Consider the following 24,529-nt stretch of genomic DNA (forward strand, 5'->3'; position numbering starts at 1 on the left):
CTTAATGGTAGCAGATGTTCACACACTACTGTAGGAGGTGCTTGTTGAAAAGTGTGGAAACACATGGGATATTAGATCATATCCTGTCACTCCTTTTTGGCATGCTGTTCTTCCACTTTTTAATTTATTTTCAGATGACTAATCTGTCTGTCTCCCAAATGAAAGCTATCTGAGAGCACACCGCTGTAAACAGATTGGATTTTCATAGCTATTTTAGCAGCTCTTATCAGCAGTCTGCACTACACTGGTTTACAAATCAGCGTGCCCTGGAGAACTAGACTGATTGAGCAAGTGCATCCAAGATTATTTTTTTTACACACTGAATGTATAATCACTGCTTTACAGTTTAAGTTTGTTTAGTTGTTGTCAAATCCAGACACAAATTTACCAGAAGTTAACAAAGCACAAAGTTATTACATTTAAACTGAAATGGCATGCTGTGAGGAGAAAACGAGGGAAACATGGGGAAAAAATATGAGAAAAAAGGAAAGAATTTGTGTTTTTGGCTCCCTGTCAGGTCAGAGCTGTCTCTCTTACTCACTCCTTTCCTTTTTCACTCTCGCCTGGCTGTCTTTCCCTTAACTTTCCCTCTCCCACTCCCACTTCGCTCTCACATCTGGAGGGTATCTGGAGTGGCTGTGTGACTCCAAGCCTACTATGGGACAGCCTGTGTTTGAACTGGAAGTCAGACTTCAGTGCGTTTCAGCTAACATTGTTCGGAAGGGGTAAAGTAAAGCAGGAGACCATCATTTTACTTTGTAGACTTTACTGCCGCATGTTTTATGGGTGGCTGTTGCATTTATATGAGCTTAGACTGAGCTTTGAGTGTCATTCATCCATGCATGACCATTCTGGTATCTGCATTTTAGACAATCTGCACAGTCAAACTACTTTACAGCCTCTCCTCTGCTGAGAACGAGCTAAACAGCATGAAAACAAGATAATTACATTTTAAATGCATAGTATCTAAAGGCTGTTCTCACTTCAAGTCTCTAAATAATAAGGTACCATAGTGTTGTCAACTTCTCGATTGCTTTAAACTCCTCTTTAACCCCTGGATGCTCTGATGTTTTGATTCTGGCTGTTGTCGACATCGTACAAAGTGCATTTTGCTGTGGGTGTGTGCATGCTGTACTGTGAGTTTTCTGCGTGTGTGCGCTGCTGTTCCTCTGATAGATACTGTGGAGTGACGAGCAGAAAGAGCTCCTCTGATAAATGACTTTTATACCTGTACCTTGAGAGTTGCCTTGAGTGGAGTATCTCTGCCAGCATTAGAGGAGATGATTAGAAGGATAATTTTTTGTTGCATTTTTGGGGGTTCTTCTGAAAAACTATTTGAAATGAAACAAGATCAAGCTGTCATGGGTGATAAATGTTCTTTTCCCAACTAGACCGTGCAGTTGGTGAAGATTGAAGTTTCAGACACAGAGTTGTCTCTCTTTTCTTGTTGACCTGGTGCGTACATAACACAGTTTCATTTGTTTTAGACAGAATGGTGCGTCAGGATTCAGTGTTAGTGGATTGAAAGGGTTGTGGAAGGATGCATTTTATATTAATGCTAGCCATGAAATTGCTTTAAAAATATAATGGATTGTAATGCAATGTTAAATGATTCCTTTCTTTTTTGTTTCTTGCAGTATTTAACAGCCTACTTGTATCTAAATGTCAAAAATATATTTTTTATCTGAAAGAGTTGTTTGGTTTTTGAATAATCATTCAACACAATAAATTTGGATTAAAGTATAGACTGTATATAAAAGATGGACAAAGCCATGTGTTAGGACAGTTCCATTATGAAGCCTCAAGTTGACTGTGTTTATTGTTGCCATCTTAGCCTTTTGACATAAAACATCATGACACATGGAGATTATCTAACTGCTGTGCTTAGTGTCTTTTTGGTCTTTCATGGCGATTGTAATTTACAACATTAACTTGACATTGTACTCAATAAGACTTGAAGCTATGAATTTAGAGATAAAAAGTGTTTACTGAGGTTACAGGTGAGCATGTGGGCTACTTTCTGATAGACCTCTGTAAAACTGAATGTTTTTATAAATTACAGAAGTCAGTCCCTGTTGGCCACTGGAAAGGAAGCATGTATAATGTACTCCCACTCTAGCTTAACTTTTAGTTAAGTTATATAGCTCAGTTTGGCCTGTTGATGGAAATGTTGTCTCAAGACTCCAATGCCTAAATCCAGAGGTGTGGTCTAATAGTCAGTTTTGCTTAGAAAGTTTACCAGTCACTCGAAGTAATAGTTTTCTGTATGACTTTATCAGTCTCTCACATCATCCAATTCTGGCACTCTCTTCTTTACGATGTTGCTTCAGTTCATTTATGTAGAGTTAAGGTCCCACCATAACATGTTAGTCAGGTTGAGGTCAGGACTTCTGGGTCACTGCAACACCTCAATTCTTCTCTTTTTTAGCCATGTTGTAGATTTGCTGTGCTCAGGCTCATTGTGCTTGCACAAGCTTATCTAGAATTGACTCTTTAAATTACTTCGGCATGCAGAGGAGTTCATTGATGACTCAATGACCACAAGATGCCTAGGCCCCGCGGGTATAAAACAAGTCTAAATCTTCACCCCTCCATTACTGTGCCTGATAGTTGGTATGTGTTTGTGCAGATTTGTTGTGTTTGGTGGTTGCCAAATGTGGCACTGTGCATTATGACTAAACATGTCCACTATGGTCTCATTTGTCCAAAGGACATTGTTCTAGAAGTCTTGTGGTTTGCTCAGATGTAGCTTTGCAAACCTAAACCATTTTACCCTGTTCTTTTTAGAGTGCAGAGTTTTTCTCCTCTCCTCTCTTCATTGCATACATTATTGACTCCTTCTGCAGAGAACACATTTAACAATAATGCCATCCCATAATTCATACTGATTCACCATCTGACTGTTTACAAAAATGATCAACAAAACTGACAAAGTGGCACATCTCATGTAAACGTTTATTATAAGTGCATTTTACTCTTCGTACCATAGCATGATATGTTTTGAATGTTCAGCTGTTAAACCCAAAGCTGAACATCATGTTGCTGTAATAAAATCAGCTTCTTATTGATGTGTAGATTTTTTCTTTGTACATTCCTTCATCTTGAAAATACCAACCTTTGTAATGAAGTTATAAATCTTGTTTATATGCATGAAAAAACAACAGTAGTATGCAGTTAAAAACATTGGGATGATGTAAGACCCACATCTGGACACTACAGGTTCAGTCAGTGCAGTCTGATTATCTGTCTTATATGTTTCAAATGAAGTGGTTATACTTTGCCAAGTATAACAACAATAATAATATGCTTGTATAGAAAGAAATGTGTATGAAAATTTGTTTTTACCCAGAAACAAAGGAAAATCACCAGCATAACTTTGCATTGTCAATTAGTTGTGTTAATTGATCTTTCATTAACTCAAATATAGTACACATTTTTAGCCAGGAACCTGATTTTAGCCATAGATTTCTGTCAGATAAAATATCACAGACAGGTAATGTCAGGGGAGACCAGTCATGCTAAAAACCCTGCTTTCCTATGCAGATCTTTTAGCTAAAAAGTGCAGAGTTGAAAACCCCAGTATGTTTTCAGAGGATGACACGAGGAGAAAGTCACACAAAGACAGAAATAACAAAGTCCACAATGACCATAAAGCAGAAATCCAAAGGCTTACTGATGAATTCAGACCAAACAGGGAATATGCTAGATAAGCAGATGCACTGTCAAAGGACAAAGGGAAGATGGGACTATTACCACACGCAGTGCAGAGTAGGGAAGTGGAGACAGGTTAGGAGCAAGACAGAGCTCAACATAATCAAGACAATCAACAGGCAGAACTAAACCCCAAAACAAGATTAAAATAGTTAAACAGAAGAAAACAGGAAAGGAACGACAATCATAATTAAAAATCAGAGATGCTGAAACATGGATGAAAAACATCAGAGCTGAACACATAAAGACAAGACAGAAGGAGGAAGTTTAACAAAAAAAGCTAAATTGTCATTATTATTATTATTATTATTATTACTAATATTATTGAAATGATCTTGCTTTCAGGTGAGACACATAATACAAGGACTAAAGAGTGCTTGCAGATAAATACATATAACTTTTTAAATGACATCAGAGGGCGCAGTTTCATAGTGTTAGCGTTGTATCTTGTTTCATTTATAAGAAACAAAGTATTTAAATCCAGTTTTTGTAAGGTCAGTGTGAGCAGTATAGCTAATATTAAAATAGTATGTGACCTCACGTGATACATACAATCAAGAGTCTTCAAAATGGATCTTGAAGTATTCTTTTTTTTGTTTTGAATCATCAAACAAATAAATAATATAACTATAATCAAGTGCAGACATAACTCAGAACTCAATAATTAGAAAACAGTAACTAGAACTAAAAACAAGGTTTTAGAATCATAATGAAATTAAGCTGAAATTAAAATTATAATAAACAAGGATCCCAAAACGCCAAAGCAACTCAAAACCCCTGGAACCAGACCAGGGACCATGACAGAAATACAATGTGCAAATTGATGAATTGAGGCCAGCATTTGAAAGCAACAGTGATGAATCACATTATGTGCACCAATGTCTTGTACATGTGTGAAAAACGACAGATAAACTTAGAATACGTCGGCATTGCACAATGATTTGGGATTGATTGAAGAATCTCTTACACAATTCACCACAGACTGACCTTGCTTCTTAATTAGCCCAAGTAATTTTCCAGAACATATTTCCAACTTTGGAAGAGAGATGATCTGACAAGTGCAGACACGCTTGGAAATTTTTACTATTTAGCTGCTGGCACCATGGCCGAGGAAAGAATCTAATAAACTAAGGAAAATTAGGTCAGATTGCAAGTTGTCCTGGATGGAAATCTCTAAAGCAAGCTAACACAATGACCATTCCAGGTGGCTAATTGAATTGTTTACTTCAGGTCAGACCTGAAAAGCATTCAACCAGATTAACTTCACAGAAAAAAGAAGAAAAAAAATGTCTCTTTTAATTTCCCTATATCTTAGCATAAAGCACAGAGCCGCAATTTTACTCTTTGAGAACTTGTTCTTAAAAAGAATAACATTTATCATTCTTAAATAACTGATCAAAAGTCATTCTACAATGTGCCTGTGAAGCACATTGTAGAATGACTCGCTGCTTGACAAATGCACACACTATACAAATTCCATATCTCTGGTTTGTAAAGTAGAGTTTTTGTCCCACATTTTTGCTCTAAACCCAGTCTGAAGCTTTTGATGAGCGACAGTTATTGTTGGTCATCCAGAGGGGAACGTGGACTTCTTAACCAAATTTCATGGTAATCAGTGCAAAGGTTTGAAGAACACAAAGTCATTGGGATTCATCCTCTGTAAAACACAAGTATCTCCACAACTTTTTAAAAACAACGCATTCCTTAATTATGAAGATATATTATTCTGGATCAAACCTACGAGGCAGAAGGAATTTTGCAAATTTTTCCAGATCACAATAATAACTAAACCTTGCTGTAAACTTCATGTTTGTAGCTGTACTAATTAGTGTCCTGTGAGAGCCTGTTGGCCAGTGAAGTCACAGCTACAGGCTTGATTTAGATCACAAATGTTGAACTCCAGGCCTCGAGGGCCGGTGTCCTGCAGGTTTTAGATGTGTCCTTGATCCAACACAGCTGATTTAAATGGCTAAATGACCTCCTCAACATGTCTTGAAGTTCTCCAGAGGCCTGGTAATGAACTAATCATTTGATTCAGGTGTGTTGACCCAGGGTGAGATCTAAAACTTGCAGGACACCGGCCCTCGAGGCCTGGAGTTCGACACCACTGATTTAGGTAATACAATAGAAAGATAGTTCGTGCAGTGAGTATTGTTTTCAAAATGACTGCCCTCTCCAAACTGTTTCTGACTTCCCAGCTGGTTCTGTTTACTAGTCAGCACGTCTAATTAGAAAATAGCTGACTTAAAGATAGACATTCGTTAAAATCCTACCCGAGCTAAAAAGGTTACGAACCAGAGTTTTCTACTAAACTTAAGTAGAAGTCTCTGCAGAATATGAGATGGCTTTCCACAACCATTACATGTGTTTGTGTTAGGGTTAAGCCAACATAAGCCAACCACACTGGTGGTGGAAATCCCACTGATTGAGAAACAGCCATGTTCTGCTCTGCAGAGATGCTTTTCTGCTTGCTTTAACAAACTGTGCACACAGATTCCCAGTATTCTTTTTATGCATTTCAGCAGCCCCTGTGTGCTGCAACAGAGGCTGCAAACAGCTGCGCAATTATACAGCTGTTTTACACACTGAACGTACTTCTTACTTTTAATTGTATTTTGGTGTTAAAATCTACAGTCCCCTTTCAGCTTATGTATCATATATAGTCATCACACCTTCTTGAAGCAGGGCTCTTTTTCTTATCTTTTAGTCATTCACTTAGGATCAGTCAGGTTGCCAGTTGTCTCTCACCAGGAAGAAATGTCAAGAGGTGTTCAATACAGGAAACATACAGTAAGAAAGCAATTTCTTTTCTCTTCAGCTGTTGATATCTTTTTCCAGAGCTTTGAAATGATGCAGTCAAAACAAAACCAGAGAATGTGTGATGATGGCAGAGATTTAACTCTCACAGTGTAGTTTATTTAGTGACCTGGAATAGACCACAAAACAATCTGCTACTTGAAAAAACAAGTTTGAATCTATGAATTCACAAGTTGTTTCTCTCCTGGACTGGATGGTAAATTTGCAGGTATGGATTTATAGAGTTGCTGGCCTGTTGTTTTCTTTCCTCACAATATAACAACTGCTTCTTTGTAGTGGTGTCAAGAATCTGATTACGTCACCCTAAAAACTCAAAGTCGATTCATGGAGTGCATGTGAGCAGGCCAGTTTCTCAGATCAAGATGATGATCATGGTGGTGCATGGTGTTTATGAATGCAGATATATTTAAACTGTTTTCAGACAACAGCCAGTGGTTTTTGACATCATATTTTGGCAGTTGGACTCCTCTTTTTGCTCTCCACACAGACTGTTTACCTGCATGCAACCAATTTCTGCTCAAACCTGACTGGTCAATGAACTGTGATTACAACTGGGTCACACGTGGAAAGGAAAGTTTTTCCTCCCAACTGTTACAAGGGCTGCTCAACTTCAACTTTAGTATTTATTTTAATTTTTGTCATTATATAAGTAAATGTTTTTTTTAAATATAAATTATATAAATAAATTCTATCCAATTAAATTGAAAATGGAAATAGAAAATACAGCTTTATTGCTGACAGAAGTTAAAGGCCCTGTCTCGTTATGATTATCTGTGTCAGCTGTGTTCCCCGTGTGTTCCCATGTCTCTCGTTAATCCTCTGTGTATTTATGTCCCCGTCTCCCTCATGACTGTGTGCCCGTCCGTGTGTTTCCTCATGAGGCAGTTCCTTTTGAATCTCCCAGTTTAGGTTCATACTGACAGGAGACTGTCAAAGTAAAACAGGAAGTACACAGAGGTGCAGACAGGAGGGGAGGAGAGAACACGGGGAGAGCAGAGACATAACAGGCTGGGGAAAACATGAAATAAAACACAAGGAGGAGGAACGAGGCGTGGGGACTCACAGATACGTGGAGGGGGACAAAGGGGGTACAAGCACGAGGGGAAATCTAGTAAACTAAAGTGAACAAAGAACAATAAAGAACAAAATACATGGCATGGCACATCTAGCTGAATTAAGACAGTATTTTTATTGTAACCATGTTTGACTGTTTTAATAGCCAAAGACTGTAGCGTGTGAGGTCCTGTTTCCAGGAAAAAAATACTCGCTGACCTGATGTTTATAACTTTACTATCCATGTTCTTGTGCAACAGGAGAGATGGCCTTTCTCAAGCATTCCATCCTGCATGCCCTGAGTGTGCTGCTCTTGGCCTGGGTGTTGGTGCAGTGCCAGGCCTCTGTTGAACCAGAGGAAGAGGAGGAGGAAGAGCCAACAGAGGAAACAGAAACTGCAACAGAGGTGACGAAATCTGAGCCGGAAATCTGTCCGCAGGATTGCAGCTGTACAGCAGAGAGGGTAGTGGACTGCCCCGGAGTCAACCTCATCGAGTTCCCTGCTAAGCTGTCGGAAAAAACCCGCCAGCTCTCTCTACAGGTCTTTCATGTACTCCCATAAATACCAACACAAAACCAAAGTTTGGAGTCCTGCATTTACAATCTGTGTTGTGTTTTCTGATGCTAGAACAACAAGATCGAGGAGATAACGGTCGAGCATATTTCCCATCTGCATCAGCTTGAGACTCTTAATCTTCAGAATAACTGGCTCACCTCAGATGGTAAACACTGTCACACAATCTAAACACTCAGCAGGAACCTGCTGTTCAAAGTGGGAACAGCTTACAAGACATGTTTTTGAGGTTGTTTTCTGAGGCCCTGTCGAATTCCTTTTGTTTTTTGTGTTTTTCATTCTCAGATGTCGATCTGTGTTGACCCATTTTGTAGAAATTAGAGCTTTTGCCTGTCTGCAATTTTTGATTAGTAGTTAGTCTGGCCTTGGTTTAAGTATCTATAATTTGACTAACTATTTATGGTACCAAAATACCTTCAAAATAAACCTGAATGCAGCAGAGGAAATGCAGTTGTTTTGTTCATTTCCTCTAATAACTGGTCCTCGCGGCTGAGAGGCACATTCATGAAATAAAGAACAATTAATGGGAACATAAGAATCAGTTTTCCTTTGATCGAAAAGTCTTAGCCTTGATCTAGAACAAGTTTTGCAAAGTTGGAAAAGCTTACTGTCTTATAGGGACCATAAAGCTGGTTTTAGACTGTCATGTCAAGGTTCTGGTGCACAGTAAGATGGTGTGCTAAGTTATCGGCTAATGCTAGCAAGCTGAATTAATAAACTGTTCAGGTGTATTGGACACACATTTGCTACTTATTGCTAAGTAAGCAACTAATAAAATACAGTAACTTTACTTACCAAACATGAAGCACAAACTTCTTGTACTGGCTGTACGTGGCAGCTGTACCACGCAGCAAGCCATGTAATTTATAGATATCTGCCATATTATCCTCAGAAAAAAAAGAGAAAGACCGAAAATTACGCTGGAGAAAGCTGGAGAGGAACTGCTCCTTATCTTACAAGTGATAAAGAGATAACACAAATCCTGCATCTTCAGTTGTTGAACACTTGAACAAACAATTATAGGAAAAAGAGCACTTCTACATTTAGCATGCCAGATAAATAACTGATTAGATGCTTACAGCTGCAGAATATTAAAGATGTCAGAATCAAAATCACAATCAGAGAGACTTTATTTATCCCCAAGGGGCAATTAATTGTAAACTTACCAATTTCACTTAGATCAGCTGGATGGAGATGTGGTCCTTACTGTTATTCAGACACTGCTAACAAAATGCTGTTTGACTATGTCAAGTAGCTACAGTTAGCTAACGTTAGGGTTTTTGTTCTGTCACAGTGTAACTTTAATACTCTAGCAACCTTCCTGCTGCTGTCTGCTCAGTTTTTACTTTGCACTGCCAACAGAGACAAAAAAACAAACGTCACACCTGCCCACTGTTTGCTCCTACTGGCTCAGCCTCTGTATTCTCCTGTGATGGTCTCATTGGTCTAACTCCATAAATATTGGTTAATATTATTCTGGATCATGCTGCTGTTAAGATGAACAGACAGCTTAAATGGTTTTTCTGTCCCTAGCCAGCTGTGCTAGCAGCTGGCTTCTGTTTTTATTGCTAATGTTGAATAAAAAATGTTGCCGTAATGGAACCCTTTTTGGTAAATGTAAGATCAAAGTGCCACAATGGAAAAGATCCGGGTTACCATGTGGTATCTGTCTAACAAAAGTGTTTGTTTTGATCAAAATATTTTAACACATTTTCAAACTAACTATCAGAAAATATTCATTTACTTACTTAAAATGATTAACCATCCTCTTGGGTGCCTGAACCTTTTCCTACTTAATTAATAGTCTGTCACGGTGGCCCGTGGAAAAACACAAAATTCAAGCAGAAATCCCAAACTGCTTACAAACTGGTAGAAAATTCAGCAAGTTCAAAGGATTTTAATTGTGCATACACCTCCAGCTTTCATAAACATACATCAATTTGAAACAAAACAGGATATTCTTGATTCCCAAGGCAAAAATAGCACCATTTTGTCAAAGTTGCTGATGTCATGTAATTAGGGAGTCTCTCTAAAATGATAATTTATCAAAAAGAAAGACCACAGTCTTTTCCAAACCCTAATGAACTGGTTTGTAGTGCCTAACAAGTGGGTGAATGTGAAAGTAAACAATGAGTGTACAAACCCCCCCAAAACTGCAAAGCACAAAGGTCCAAACAGGACATAAGCCACAATCTTATGATCGATAAACCTGCAACTAATACCATTTCTTCTAAAATCTACAATCCTCTGGTCAATTTTGGGACCAGTGCCAAAACTGATAAGTGATACAGGTCTGGTAAATATGTTTTATTCTGTTAAAGGGTGTAAGTCAAGAACAATGTGTCAAAAATCCTTGTTTCTTTTCAACAGGCCTTGAAGATGAAGGGTTTGAGATGCTCGAACAACTGGCTTATTTATACTTGGCAAATAACAAGGTGAGTCATACAGCAGGAGTTTAGATATTTCTCTCAGCTATGTTCTGCTTGACTGACAGTGTCAGCTAACAGAGGGAGGTTGTATAGTTGCTGCTCATATAGTGTGTACAAGCTTATGCTTGTGATCTCTTCCAGTATGGCTGTGCCATCTGTTTGGAGCTAAAATGTTACTGACCTTTCAGTCACAGGGAACAAGAGAAAAAGGATGGATTTATTTGTGCCCTCACAACATAGGATCCGAAAAGAATAGAGGATTTTTAAATTCTCGCTAATCTTTAAAGACACCGATGCTACTTTAATCCATAAATGAACATCTAATCTCAGTGATGCTTCTCTCATTTTTCAATTTCCTGTTATTGTGTACACTGTAGTGTTAGTTTTTAGCAGGGGATGACAAAAATGAGGAAAACATGGCTTTTATGCCACACATATTTGGGATGACAGCATGCCTGTGTCAAAACAAATAAGTATTCAATAAGTCCTTGTATCAAAAAATAGAATTACAGAGCCTTACAGAACAACCCATAGGACCAAACACTATGCACATGAACATTTTCAGATATGCCATATCTCTATTTTTTAGAGATTTCCCGTTGCTGTAGTTGTCCCAATATATACTGTATGGATATAATTTTGCAGGGCTTGTCATTTCAAGTGCAATAGCTCCATAGAACAACATGACCGGGAAAGATGTTAAAAGCATAAAATAAATAGAAATGATCGTTTAATCTTCAAAGCATAGTAAAATATTTAGTGAGATCTGTGATCATTATCTTAAGTGTGTTTTCTTGTTAGCACACTAATAATTGTGTCATATTAATTTGGGGTAGCCCCTCCATGAATTGCCACCTTATCGTGGTCAGGGGTTTGTGAATATCGCTTGATAGTTTAATTAAAAATGCTCAACATCATATCCTGTCATGGTTTTTTGTGCTTGCAGCTCACCTTAGCACCAAAGGTCCTGCCCCCCTCTTTGGTCAGTGCTGATTTCGCTGCTAATCAGCTTACAAGGATCTTTCCATATACATTTGGTCATAAGCCAAAACTGAGGTAAGAGATGTGCATGTTTGTGTAAATTTACCCCAGATTCCTTTAGTTACTCAGTTAACACATGTCTCATGGTCGTGGTCCCCAGGTCTGTGTATCTCCATAACAACAAGCTGACTGATGCAGGTCTCCCTGAACATATGTTCAATGCTTCTGACAACCTGGAGATCCTAACCATGTCTAGCAACTTCTTGAGGGTTGTTCCCAAGAACCTGCCTCCGACTCTTTACCGTCTTCATCTGAAGGTTTAACATCGCATTATACTTGGACAGTAGTGGGTTTAAGATGTTTGTTTAATTCATAATTCATAAATGTACAGATGTAATCCTAAACTAAAGCTTTGTACATAAAAATGCAGAATTAAATTTGGCCTGTAGGTAGTCACCTTGGGCATCACTGCAACATTTCAAGTGCTTTACATATCTATGGTATGTGCACATACACTACTGGTCAAAAGTTTTAGTACACCCCAATTTTTTCAGTTATTTATTGCAGTTCAAGTTATTCAAGTCCAATTAATATCTTGAAATGGTACAAAGGTAAGTGGTGAAATGCCAGGGGTTATAAAAAAAGGTAAGGTTACCTAAAACGGAAAATTAATGTACATTTCAGAACTGTACAAAAAAGCCTTTTTCAGGGAACACAAAATGGGTTAACAATTTAAAGCTGTTCTGCAGCAATGGAGGTTGACCAAGCCTAGTAATTCCTACAAATGTTCCAACTTTTCTTGATCACTTAGAACCCCAGTGTTGGAAAACACTGTGGTACCATACCCTTGTGAGCATCAGTTGAACAGTATTGTACTGCAGACAGTAGTGTGTGTGTTGCTACTAAAATGGTAATAAAAAAGGCAATTAACAATGGAAGACAGACGTGTAGGTCTTTCCTACAGAGAAATTGCAAAGAAAGTTAAGGTGTCAGTAAGTACAGTTTCCTTCAGTAGTAGTATAGTAGTATTTATTTATTGTCATTGTCAAGAACAATGAAATTGCGTTTGGGGCTTCCATACAACCCAAAAAAAGAAGAAGAAAATAATAAATACCCCTTAAAACCCAAGTGTACATATTTAACCCAGTGTGACTCCAATGCAATAAGACAATCCTTAGCAATAATGTTTGTAGAAATTCAGACAAAGACCTGAGAAACATGACAGAAATACAACAATGCAACCCATTCAATATTATTGTACTGTGAGATATGATATCAGATATGATAGTTATCTATTTAAGAAAGAGGGGGGGGGGCAGGAGGGGGAAGAGAGTAGATCATCTCTGTTGTATTGAAGTAACCCCAGACTGTGTGAAATAATACACAGTACCAACAAAGTGCAAAAGTGTAGGAGCTCCGGGCCGCTGCGTCTGTGCGCGCCGCCATCTTCACCATGAAAAGGCACTCAGAACCTGGGGCAAACTCTGACAGGAAGAGGTCTGGCAGACCCAGAGCCACACCTGAAGCAGACGTCAAGTTTCGGAGAGTTAACAGCTTGCGTGATAGGGGGCTCACTGTGCAACAGCTTCAAGCACAGCTTAATAGTGGTCATAGTAAGCAAGCCTCAGCTTCAGCTGTGAAGAGAAGACTTTGTGCTGTGAGTTTGACAGGACACGTTGCCGAAAGAAAGCCATTGCTAAGATCACAGAATAAGACAAAGAGACTTGCCTGGACCATGAAACGGCACCATTGGACTACTGAGGACTGGAAGACTTGTATAGAGTGTGAAGCTCCCCGACCCAAAATCTACCACTGCATTCTGCAGCGCCATGCAGTACCTACTGGTATGTGCCTAGTTGGTCAGGGGTTCATCCTGCAGCAAGATAATGACCCAAAACAAGTCCAAGCCATGCCTGAGGTAAAAAGAAGAAGATGGTAAGCTTGAAAATATGAAGTGGCCAGCACAATCTCTGGTATTAAACCCCATCGAGCTGGTCTGGCATGAACTGGACAGAAGTGTGAAAGCAAAGCAGTCTACAAGTGCCACACATTTATGGGAACGTTGGCAACAGATATGGGAAGAACTTTCTGAAGAATATTTGATTTCTGTTGTAGAAAGAAGGCCACGGGTGTGTTCAGCTGTTATATCTGCCAAAGGTGGCTACTTTGAAGGGTCAAAAGTTTAGAATACATTTTTGTCTATAAATTGATTGCATAAGTTTTTTTTTAACTCCAATTTCTTATTTGTACTTTTCTTTCATTTCAGAGTGCAATGAGACATTAAACTGCGTCATTTCCAATAAAAAACTGGTAATTGGGGTGTTATAAAACTTTTGACAGGTAGTATATATATTCATGTGTATTTTTGTGTGTACCTGGCTACAGACATTTTTTCCCATGTTTCAACCAGCGACCCTTTAACTTGAAGTAGCAGGAGTCAAATTCAGGCAAAAAGAGCAGGAGGTGAGCAAAAATTGTGTTGCGCATGTCTGTTTTCAACAAACTGTTTTCCAGTTTACAATGTTGCCTATACTACATCCCACACAATGTCACAGTACAATTCTGTGTTGACCGTCCCAGGGAGAGGATATCATAGTGAAAAACTTAGTAAATGTCACAAAAAAACAAGTGCTCCTGGTGTGCCTCTTTTGAACTTTGACACTGGACGTTTTGATTAAGAACTTCTCCTTGGTCTCCAGCTTTCCATTCCAGACAATCCTTGACTATAAAATCAGGTCATTTTGAAAAAAGAACTTGATGTTTGCTCTCATCTTTAAGCAGATCCAGTCTCAGTACATCTGCAGTGCAGATAGACAGAACACTACTTTCAGAAAATTGCATCAAAAGCAACACTTGAAGTGGTGCAGGTAACCAAAAGGCTCTACCTATCAAGGGAGGTTGGCCAAATTTAACCCAGCTATGATTTCTTCTTTTTGTGGGTGCAGTTGCTGAACTTTGTGATTTCACCTTACATTAACAATGTTAATATTCTTTTGTTACAGAGAAACAAGCTGGAGAAAATCCCAGCAGGAGCTTTTGACAGCTTGCCCAATCTCAGAGAATTATATCTTCAGAACAACCTTCTCAGCAATGAGGGCATGGACAATGAGACTTTCAGGTGGACAAAAATCTTCACTCATGAAGTTTATCAATAAACAGATTTCAACATCTTGCCATTGCCAGCTGTGTAAATATCAAAACTATCCTTTCAAGGGCAAATTCTCTACAAAGACAACATCATATCCTTCCTTTTCTTTGCTTCTAGCCAACTCAGCAGCCTTGAGTGTTTGGATTTGTCAAATAACAACCTCAGCGTTGTCCCAAAGGGTCTCCCTCGCAGTCTTGTGCTGCTACACTTGGAGAAGAACGACATCCGCAGTATCCCTGGAGATGCTCTAACGTCAGCCCGAAATCTTGAATACCTGCTCCTCCACAATAACAAACTTCGTTCCCGTTCTATCCACCCAGCTGCCTTCCAGGTAAATATGGATGATATAAATGATCCAATTTAAATTGTAAGGACAAGTTGGAAGGAGTAATTTGTACAACAGCATGGCAATGAACATTATGCAACAGTGGATCACCCATTTGAAATCTTAAATTTGCTTTTCACTAGGGCTTGAAAAAGCTGCACACTCTTCACATGCACAACAATTTGCTGGAGCGTGTTCCCAGAGGCTTGCCTCGGCGAGCAAAGACCTTAATGCTGCTCCATAACTCTATTTCTGAAATTGGCCGCAACGACTTAACCTTGTTGTACACGCTGATAGAACTCAACCTCAGCTACAATAAGCTTACCAGCCCCAAGATGCAACGTGAGGCTTTTAGGAAGCTACGTCTGCTGGAAACCCTGGACCTGTCGGGGAACAGCCTTACCTCAATGCCCAGGGGCCTTCCTCGCAGTCTGCACGTGCTCGAAATCAAGAACAACCTGATCAACTCTATACCAGATGGTACGCTGACAAAGATGGAGAAGTTACGAAAGCTGATCCTGAGTAATAACCAGCTGAAACTGAACTCAGTCTACCAGGGAGCCTGGATGGAGCTCACTGCGCTCACAGTGAGTGGAAGCGACACAAGTGGGATAGTCACTGAAAAAAAAAAAGCTTGGCAATGATGTTTGTATACTGCATGAATCTGAATATTTAGGAACTTTATAAAGGTTTAGTACTAGGTTCCTCCCTGATCTTTCACTAAATGACAGTTTGGTATGGTGCAGAAAAGGGCAAACATAGAATTTTTTTATACCAAGCAAAGTGGCTATTGGTTGGACATTAGGGATTTAGATGTTATAAAATTAAAAGTCAAGACTGGTCATATTGTTTACGTTTACATTTACAGTAACATTATCAATGGGAACTTTCTATTTAAAACTTGACGTTGACAAAAATGGAAATATTTACTGGGATATAACCCCAGTCAAAAATCTAAGGAATTGCTGCAGCTGGCAAAAACCATTCAATGATCCTAAATAGATTGTTGTATAACAATTTTTCCATCACAATTTTTACAAGACAATATGCTTGCTGTAGTCTTCGCCAAAATATAAGGCAGCACAATAACACTGCCAGCAATGGCAGAAACCTGCAATGCAAAATTTGAAAGTAATGATTCTGGGAATGAATCATTCATTCCCAGAATCATTCATTCCAGATAAGTAGGGCTAATGGTTTGATACAGACTAAATTTTCCAGGAGGTTTGTTATTAATTATGCATCTTTAATTTTTAGACGCTGGACCTGTCTGGTAACCTAATGACACACATCCCCGCTGACCTACCCGAGTCTCTGGAATACATATACCTGCAAAACAACCGCATCTCCAGTATTCATGGTTTAGCTTTTGAAGGCACTCCCAACATCAAAGGCATCTTCCTCCGGTAAGGGACTCACAAGTAAAGTAAATATATTTAGTCTTTAGCTGTATATTTTCATGCCCTGATTTATTTATTTCTTTAACCCCAAATAGACAACTTTAAACCCTTTTACCCAATTTAGCCAGTAAATACTTTAAGATCAACATGAATAACAACAGCTTCTGTGGATAAACAATTTTCTTTATGGATTAAAATATGCATTTACTTCTAGCTGCTCAAACCTGTAAATTAGAGATCAAAAAATAATAAAAAGTGAGTCATACTGATGTAATTAAACTTCAGCTCTAAACAATAAAAACTGAACAGAAGAAGCAGAAGCATCTAGAAGTACTAGATCTGCTTTATACTCAGTTTTGCTAACAAGCCTCTTCCACACTCTTAAACCATTGAAATGGCCCCGTTACTGCTGATGTCACCTGTTCTCTGCACAGGGACCACCAGGATGAATTAAACTCTTAAACACTTGTTTGCAAAAGCTGTTTTATTGCATTACATGTTCAAGCATAGGCCTTCAAGCACAAATCTGTTTTCCAAATGCATTGATCTTCACTGGGGGTAGGATACTCGTGCAATAGAAGAACGACTTTAAAGTAGAAGATATTTAACCAGCTTAAAAAAAAAACGTTGTCTTACTACAAGAGACTCATAGATCTGCCACAGCTGCAGATGAACTTAAAACACCTGCATGTCGGGAATATACTTTCTTCTCACATGTCCATCATTCTTACTCTCGTCTGAATTATTTAATCAAGTTCATTCTGCCACAAACTGGAGATTTAATTCATCATTACTTAAAGATGAAGATTTTATTAAATATTTTAAAAACGAGTGGGCTTCATATTTACACAATAATGGCCTGCCTGGAACATCAGCATCTGCTTTCTTGGAGTCAGGGATGAAAAGAGAAAACAAACGTATTCATGAATTAGAGAAAAACATTAAATCCTTAGGAGAAGCCTGTGTGTCCTCGCTGGAACAGGAAATGTTGAGCAAAATACGTAAAGCAAAACTAGAATTAAATCAAATTTGGATTAAAAAAAAAAAAAAGAATATTTCTACTGCAAAGACTTCCACTGCAAAAATTTTAACAAGAAACAAAATATTCCCTGTATTTCCAGTGAAAGACTTAACTGGGAATACAGTTTATGATCCTGAAAGAATAAACAACACATTCAGGGACTTTAAAAAAAACTTTATATTCACCAGAGGTAAACCCATCGGAAGATGAAGTTGATCAGTTTCTTGATAACATAACCATTCCAAAATCATCAGCCAGTCAAGCCTGAAACCAGGCAAAGACACTGTATTTCCCATCAGCTTTCATCCAATATCCCTTTTTAATATTGACCTTAAAATAATCTACAAAGCCCTCTGAAAAAGATTAGAGAAGATAGCACCCCTCATAACACTTCCTGACCAAACTTGTTTAATAACAGGGAGGCATTCATTAATAAATACATGTAGCTTACTTAATTTAATAGACTGTTCTTGCAGTAAAAACAAACTACATAATTGTCTCTAGATACAGAAAAAGCATTTATAGAGTTAAGTGGAACTTTTTATTTGCAACTTTGGTTTTTGAAACTGTTGGGTTCATCCAAACTCAAAGTATTTGTTTTCCTCTATTTAATAAGCTTTTGAAGGTTTAGATTAATAATGATGCCGCGTCTCTTCCTCCATTCAGCAAACCGAACGAACAAAAGAGCACCAAATCCAGGCAGTAAACACTTTTTATTATTTGTCATAAAAACAGAATGTTAACATGATTGGTTAAAAAGTTGGGGCAAGGCCGCGGTTTTAGACTTGGCTCTACATAGGACCAAGAGGAGGACTACATCTGCCTAACTTTCACAACTACTTCTTAGCCAACACGCTACAATACATCTCAAGATTGTTAAAACATAGCCTCCAAATGAGCCGCGGCTAGACATAGAATAGGCACTATGTAATAATGTAGAGATTTCGGGCCTAATATTCATTAGCTCAAATGACTTGTATGCTTTAAAAGCATACATATTAAGATTAAGCATTAATATAATATGAATATATATATTAATATATAATCTTAACCTATCTGGAACAACTCTGACATCTTACAAAAAAATTATATGCTAGACTTCAAAGATTGCAGGTAAAGGAATTGAGTTCTTGGAATATATATTTCAATGAATAAATTTAATTTCATTTGACATATTAGTATTACAATATGGGATTAACAAGAGTAGATTTTTAGACCAACAAATTAGTCTATATTGATAAAGGAATTTTCACCTAATTAAATCAATTACAATTCTTATCTAAAATATACAAAACACTGTTGAAAACAGATGAGTCATTATCCCTTCCTATTGTGAAATGGGGGGCGGATCTATCAGCCAGCTTTGACCACAACTTCTGGTATCAGACATGTTTAAAAACCTCTAAAATGATTAGAAACCCCAATCTACAATTAATAAAATACAAAATACTACATAGAGTGCACCATGGTCACACCGTCAAGGCAATACACCTGACAATTACATCAACACTCTTTGGTTCTGTCCACCAGTTCAGAGGTTTTGGTGCCGGATATGTGAAGACTTATCAAAGTGTATAAAATGTAACATTCGAGCCTCCCCTTTAGTTTGCTTTTTGGGCAGCCTAGATGATGTTACTATGGAGATGAACACCTCTGCACCTTATCCATCACTAAGAAGACTGTCCTTATGAACTCGACAAATGAAAATAATCTTAGAGACCTTAAAACCAATATAGAGACCATTTGTCGGATCATATCAGTCTTGAGACAGCCTCTGCCACTGCATCAGGCCAATCTCTCTGAGCTCCTTTGATTGGCTCCATCATCTAGTGGAAGTTGGGTTGGTGCGTGCATTGGGGCCTGTCCCTGGCCCAGGAGGATTCGGTGCATTGGTGGAACTGGAGGCCCCTTTAGCTGGCAGGGAGGTTTTTACCATGTTTTGCAGGTGCTCTATACTTTTGAGGAGATCACTCTGCAGGAGGGGGGATCTACCAGAGGTGGAGGATGGGCTCAACCTGGGTGTCTATTGTTTTATGTAGTCTGGGAGTTGACTGAATGTTGGGTTGGGGTTGGGTGTAGTCTTTCCTCTGCAGTGGGGTTGGGTGGGCCAGTGATTGGTGCTAGTTTCAGTCATTATGCAAATGTACTGTTTATAAGATTGGGGAAGCCACTTGGATGAGTGATGAAACATTTCTCCCACTGAAAACGTTACGTCCAGATGAACAGAATAAACTTTTGGAGATTTACTTACCTGGATGATTGAGCATGCATCAAGACCTGTGTATGACTGTTTGTCTATGTGTCAAGTCAGGTCTTAGACTCTCCCTCTCTCTTAGAACATGCCAGGCCTGGGGGACCAGGTGTGGGGCCTATTTCCCGACGCCACAATCCATGCCAGTGGCTGGTGCCCCCACCTGCCGCCATTGGTGGTCTTCGGTGTCCGGGGTTTGAATGTTTAGGTGTGTGCTGTTTTGCCGCCAGAGGCTCCCTGCCTCTGTCGGGCACCTGGCAGGTTCCTTTCTCTCTTCATCCCTCTTCTTCCCCTTTATTTTTCTCTCCTTCTCTTTCTGTTACATTTCTTTATTTTCTTTCTTTTTTTGTTTCTGTCCCCCAGTCTTGTCTGTTATGGTTGTAATAATCCAAAAAAAAAAAAAAAGTTCTAGTAAAATATGACGACCAGGTGGACCATTATAGTGAATATCGTAATGCTACACCTGTGAAAGTAAATTTGCTGGGCATTTTTTGGCCTTCAGACAACAATTCCGACGTTAAACTGCTGGACAGGACAAGAAAAAAAAAAGCCTTTAATATGCACAGCCAACTTATAGTAAAAGACAAAACAAAACAGAACTATAAAAAATAAAGAAAATGAAAACATGAAGAAAAACATGAAAAAATAAAATTACTAAACAGCAGCAGTGAGAAAACTGAACATCGTGTCAAACATTGTTTGTGCAAAAATTCCAGTCAGTTGAAAGTGTTAATCACATTCATCGATAACCAGTTCATATCTTAAATACTGCTGTGTCGACAGCACACTCACACAGCGTCTGATTGGTTTGGGGAATTGCAGGTTGCTTGCAGGTTAACGTGTCTGCACTTGTGTAGGATGTGGTTACAGATTGATCCAGTCGAGTGGCACTTCACTCTAACAGCCTACATACATCTGCCCATTTTCTAGGACAGAGGTGTCAAACTCTTTTTAGTTCATGTGCCACACGCAGCCCACTTTGACCTCAAGTCGGCTGAACCAGTAAAAATATTTTATAATAATGGAGATATAAAACATGGAGTAATTGATGACAGGCTGCAGTTTTTAGATTTTGCAGTGGTATGGATTAGACTTTCTGGCAGGTTTGACACTCCTGTCCTAGAAAATATTACCACAGACCGATGTTTCTTTACATGGCTGTCATTTGTCTTACTGTGCAACTTGTTTGCAACCTCCTGCTGCAAAGAGACAGGTTCTGCCGTCTGCCAAGCCTCTTTAACATCTTATCATCAAGAGCCAACATTTCTCAAGTTTTGATATAATATGAATCATTTACTGACTAATATTTCTATGCAGGCTAGAGAGGACAGCAGAGTATAATCATCTGTTTGCGCACATCTCAAATTTGTATGTCAATGAAAATAAAGATAACAATAGATAAAGTCCAAAAATGGAAACATTTGATAAGATTATGAGCTGTGCTTAACAGCTAAATGAAACTGAGTTCTTGGCAAGACAAAGGGCAGCTGTAACAATCCACAATACATGAAAAGCTTTGATCCTTGTGTGGCTACAACATGAATGTGATGTCTTTGTCTTGAGTTTTTTAAAATCCTCTTTGACCAAAACATTATCTGGGCTTTATTGAGCCATTTTGCAAAAAACAAACAAACAAACAAACAAACAAACAAAAAAAACCCTAACCCAAAATGCAATATATCAACACTATTTTGCACTCATTTTTTTATGCACAGTAATGTTTGTTTTTTCCCCCTGTTAAATAACCTTTCTAAAAAAAATGTACACTGATCCTAGAACAAAAATATCTTCATCATCATTAAATCTTTTTCAGAAAAAATATTATTAAGTTTGAAATAAAAGCCTGAATTATCAAGTGTCAAATTAATTACCAGCTGTTCTTTAGAGGAACATCATACAAAAGGTGTGTAGTGTGTACATCTGACACTGATTTCATACCAGATGTTCAGTTTCAGACGCAGCATTATTGTTCATAATTACTGCATAGGCAGTTTCCTAAAGAACATGCAAGGAAATTACAATAGATTGGATCACCTCATATACACCCCGTATAACATATTTTAATTTATTCTACTGTTTAAAGACAGTGCAGTCAAAACACCCTCCATATCTGGATCTGGTATTTCTGAATTTTCTCTGAAACTCTGAACTTTTATAGTTTCTTCAACATTAGTCATAAAAACATCAAATGAAAGGAAAGTGTTATTAGAGTCGCCAGCCTTAAAAATCAGCACTTAAAAGCTCCTGAGATTAGAGGCCACATTAATGCTTTACAGAGGTCATGCTACAGACACATCTCAACCAGAAATGAGCAGACTATGTGAAATCAGTTCTTCATGGTTGAGTCGCTGAAAAGACCAGAGGAAATCTGGAATGTGAGATTTTTGGCTCCAGCTGCAGTGTGTTTATGAGACTAAATTTTGATCCAACACTTTAAAGCTAATTTGCATTGTTAGATTTTTCCCTTTTCATCATTTAAAAAAATATGTATGCTAACTGAATAGGTTTTACTTCACAAAAATAAACCATTTTCAGAAACAATGTTGTTCTCTAGTCTGTTACTAATCAGTAAAATTTGCTATGTGTTGAAAATTCTGACTCAGTTTCATTTTGCAGAGTACTGCAGCGGGGTATCTAATCTCCCCATCTCCGCTAACTTGTGTGCATTCAGCAAATTTTTCCTCTTTGGTTTATTCCACAGAGTGCAGGCTAATACCCATGAGCCCTGCAGCTGAAACAGCAGTCAGTCAAGAAGAAAGAGGTTCCCGACATGCTCTTTCATGGCTTTTGTTCGATTTAATTTCAAATATAACCTCAAGCTGGCTGCTTTACAGCCAGTGTTTACAAGTCCTAAACCCTTCCAGGCTCATCGTGTTTTTAGTGTCAGCTGCTGGCACATTTGACTTTTTTGTCTCTTTAAAAGAATTTTTTTTTTTATTTCCACCCAAATCCCTTTGCAGCTGGGAGTCTTTCGCGCAAGTCGATTTAAAGCTGCTGGAATGCTTGTGTCTGTTGTTGAAGTGGAAGGGCGACCTTTGTGTATATTTATTAGTGAATTAACTTTTAAACTTTATGAACAACATATGCAAATATTTTCAGTGATCAATGCAATAAATTCCATATGCATTAGACATGGTTTTAGATAAAAGTCAGTGGACACCTGTGAGCTTGACGGTGTTAAAATAAGAGAATGGGTAGCATACGCAGCATACATTCTTCTGCTCAATGCTCAGCTGTACAGATTTTTATAGATGTGACTGTTGATCATTGTTTTGTTTTTTTTGCTTTGAGCCTTTAAAATTTGTAATTAAAAGACTACTTCAATTAACTATCTGGTTTTGTTTTTGTTCTTCTTGTTTTTTTAATTTAAGGTTTAACCCCCTGTCTGTGGACGCCGTAGATGAGAGTTCCTTCAAATACCTGTCCAACTTGCAGGTGCTGGACACCGGTGCAGGAAACCCTGACCTCCCCATTCAAAAAGAGGAGATCGAAGAGGAGCAAGACTAGACCTGGGTTGATCGAACTATAATTGGACTGCATTGCATCAAAGACAGAAAGAGTTTTTAAATGGGGAATGTACCTGTGAATATTATTTCCCAGGTTCATTTTTGTATCGTGGCAGCGTCACATATTTCTGGTGCAGGAAACCGGATGGGGTTACTGATGTTTCCATTTTTTTGGGCTGGTTATTAATGCATATCTTTATATCTGACCTTTAATTATTTTTGTCTTTGATCATTTTATTGTTTCTGTGCATTACCCTCAAAGATTTATTGGCAAAATCTAATGTGAACCTTCCCATGTAAATGTTTCTGAATCGATACAAAGAATGTAAGCAGAGTGAAAAATTCTGCTCCCACTGTGTGTGTCTTTCTCTGCTTTCTCAGCCTCTTTTCCTTCAAAGTCGCCTGCCTTGGCTCATTGCATTAAAAAAAGAGTGATTTTACTTACAATACTGTGAAAACATTTGAAACAAAAGTGCCAATATAAGTATACGATTTCCAATGAAACCAACAAAGCCACAGAAACTGTTGAATCAAACCTGGCTACAAGTATTCTCAAAAAAGGCTGCAATTTAATGTCATTATTCTGAACGTAGAGCTTAGTTTTTACATAAGTAATTGAAGTTTTAGGAATAACACAGAAGATCTAAAACATTTAAAAAATCTCAAGCGTTTATTTTTAAAATGGTAGAGAAAGAATGAATAGCAACAATGGGAAAGCTTTAAAGCTGCATTTCATCACCATAATATCAAATATATTTATTCATCAGCGTTTGAGTCGTTCACTAGATTTGCATTCTGTAATTGCTTCCTTTTGTTTCTGTCAGAGTTTACCAATCTGGGAGAGAACACAAAAGCCCCCTGTGGAGTTTTCTGGTAAACAATCAAAAGTTTACATTCCATTTTACAACCGAAAATGTGTTGAATGTGTTGCATTTTATTTTGCTTCCTCATAAAACATTTGCAAAATCAGTTTTCTGCAAGAAAGCTTCCTCCTCTGAATCATCTGGACACGATATAGCCACCTGTTAGAAACTCCAAAGTGAACCACTAAATGTTAATGGACAAGAGGCTTACAGGAAACGCTACGTTAGCTAAATTAGTTTAACATTTAAACCTATTTTCTGCACATTCCAGCACATAAAATAAAATATTTTTTGTTTTTACACTCACTCTTTCAAATAGATGCAAGTAAAACACAGCAGAAAATAAATAAAGTCAAAGACTCAGCGGTCCTGTTGCTCTATTTTCACCTGTATAGCAGGAGTGACGTAGGCGGAGGTGTGCTCTGGTGCAGGTGTGCCGCAGCGGTCAGT

At 38.2% G+C, this 24,529-nt stretch overlaps 1 protein-coding gene across 2 annotated transcripts; it reads left to right on the top strand.

The window, feature by feature from the left end:
- The first annotated feature begins 565 nt into the window (after positions 1 to 565).
- On the top strand, positions 566 to 23,604 carry podn (podocan). 2 transcript variants are annotated; one of them, XM_085398197.1, is made up of 11 exons: positions 566 to 725; positions 7,842 to 8,122; positions 8,210 to 8,303; positions 10,526 to 10,590; positions 11,531 to 11,640; positions 11,726 to 11,882; positions 14,568 to 14,683; positions 14,831 to 15,044; positions 15,182 to 15,625; positions 16,296 to 16,444; positions 23,082 to 23,604. In XM_085398197.1, exons 2-11 carry the CDS (start codon positions 7,847 to 7,849, stop codon positions 23,215 to 23,217), a joined length of 1,761 nt encoding a protein of 586 aa, XP_085254323.1. In that variant the 5' UTR covers positions 566 to 725; positions 7,842 to 7,846; the 3' UTR covers positions 23,218 to 23,604. The 2 variants fall into 2 exon arrangements, with proteins under 2 accessions (XP_085254323.1, XP_085254324.1); XM_085398198.1 differs by having other exon boundaries at positions 651 to 695.
- Positions 23,605 to 24,529: the final 925 nt, after the last annotated feature.

This window comes from Rhamphochromis longiceps, linkage group LG23, assembly GCF_057381845.1.
Source record: "Rhamphochromis longiceps isolate RC_006_pf linkage group LG23, R_longiceps_female_GT1.1, whole genome shotgun sequence".
In the NCBI taxonomy this organism is placed as follows: domain Eukaryota; kingdom Metazoa; phylum Chordata; class Actinopteri; order Cichliformes; family Cichlidae; genus Rhamphochromis; species Rhamphochromis longiceps.

Excerpts from the sequence above, each read along its gene's own strand:
- podn (XM_085398197.1), top strand. The coding sequence starts at position 7,847 with ATGGCCTTTCTCAAGCATTCCATCCTGCATGCCCTGAGTGTGCTGCTC. Across the intron at positions 8,123-8,209 it reads CCCGCCAGCTCTCTCTACAG|AACAACAAGATCGAGGAGAT; the intron begins GTCTTTCATGTA and ends TTCTGATGCTAG. Across the intron at positions 8,304-10,525 it reads TAACTGGCTCACCTCAGATG|GCCTTGAAGATGAAGGGTTT; the intron begins GTAAACACTGTC and ends TCTTTTCAACAG.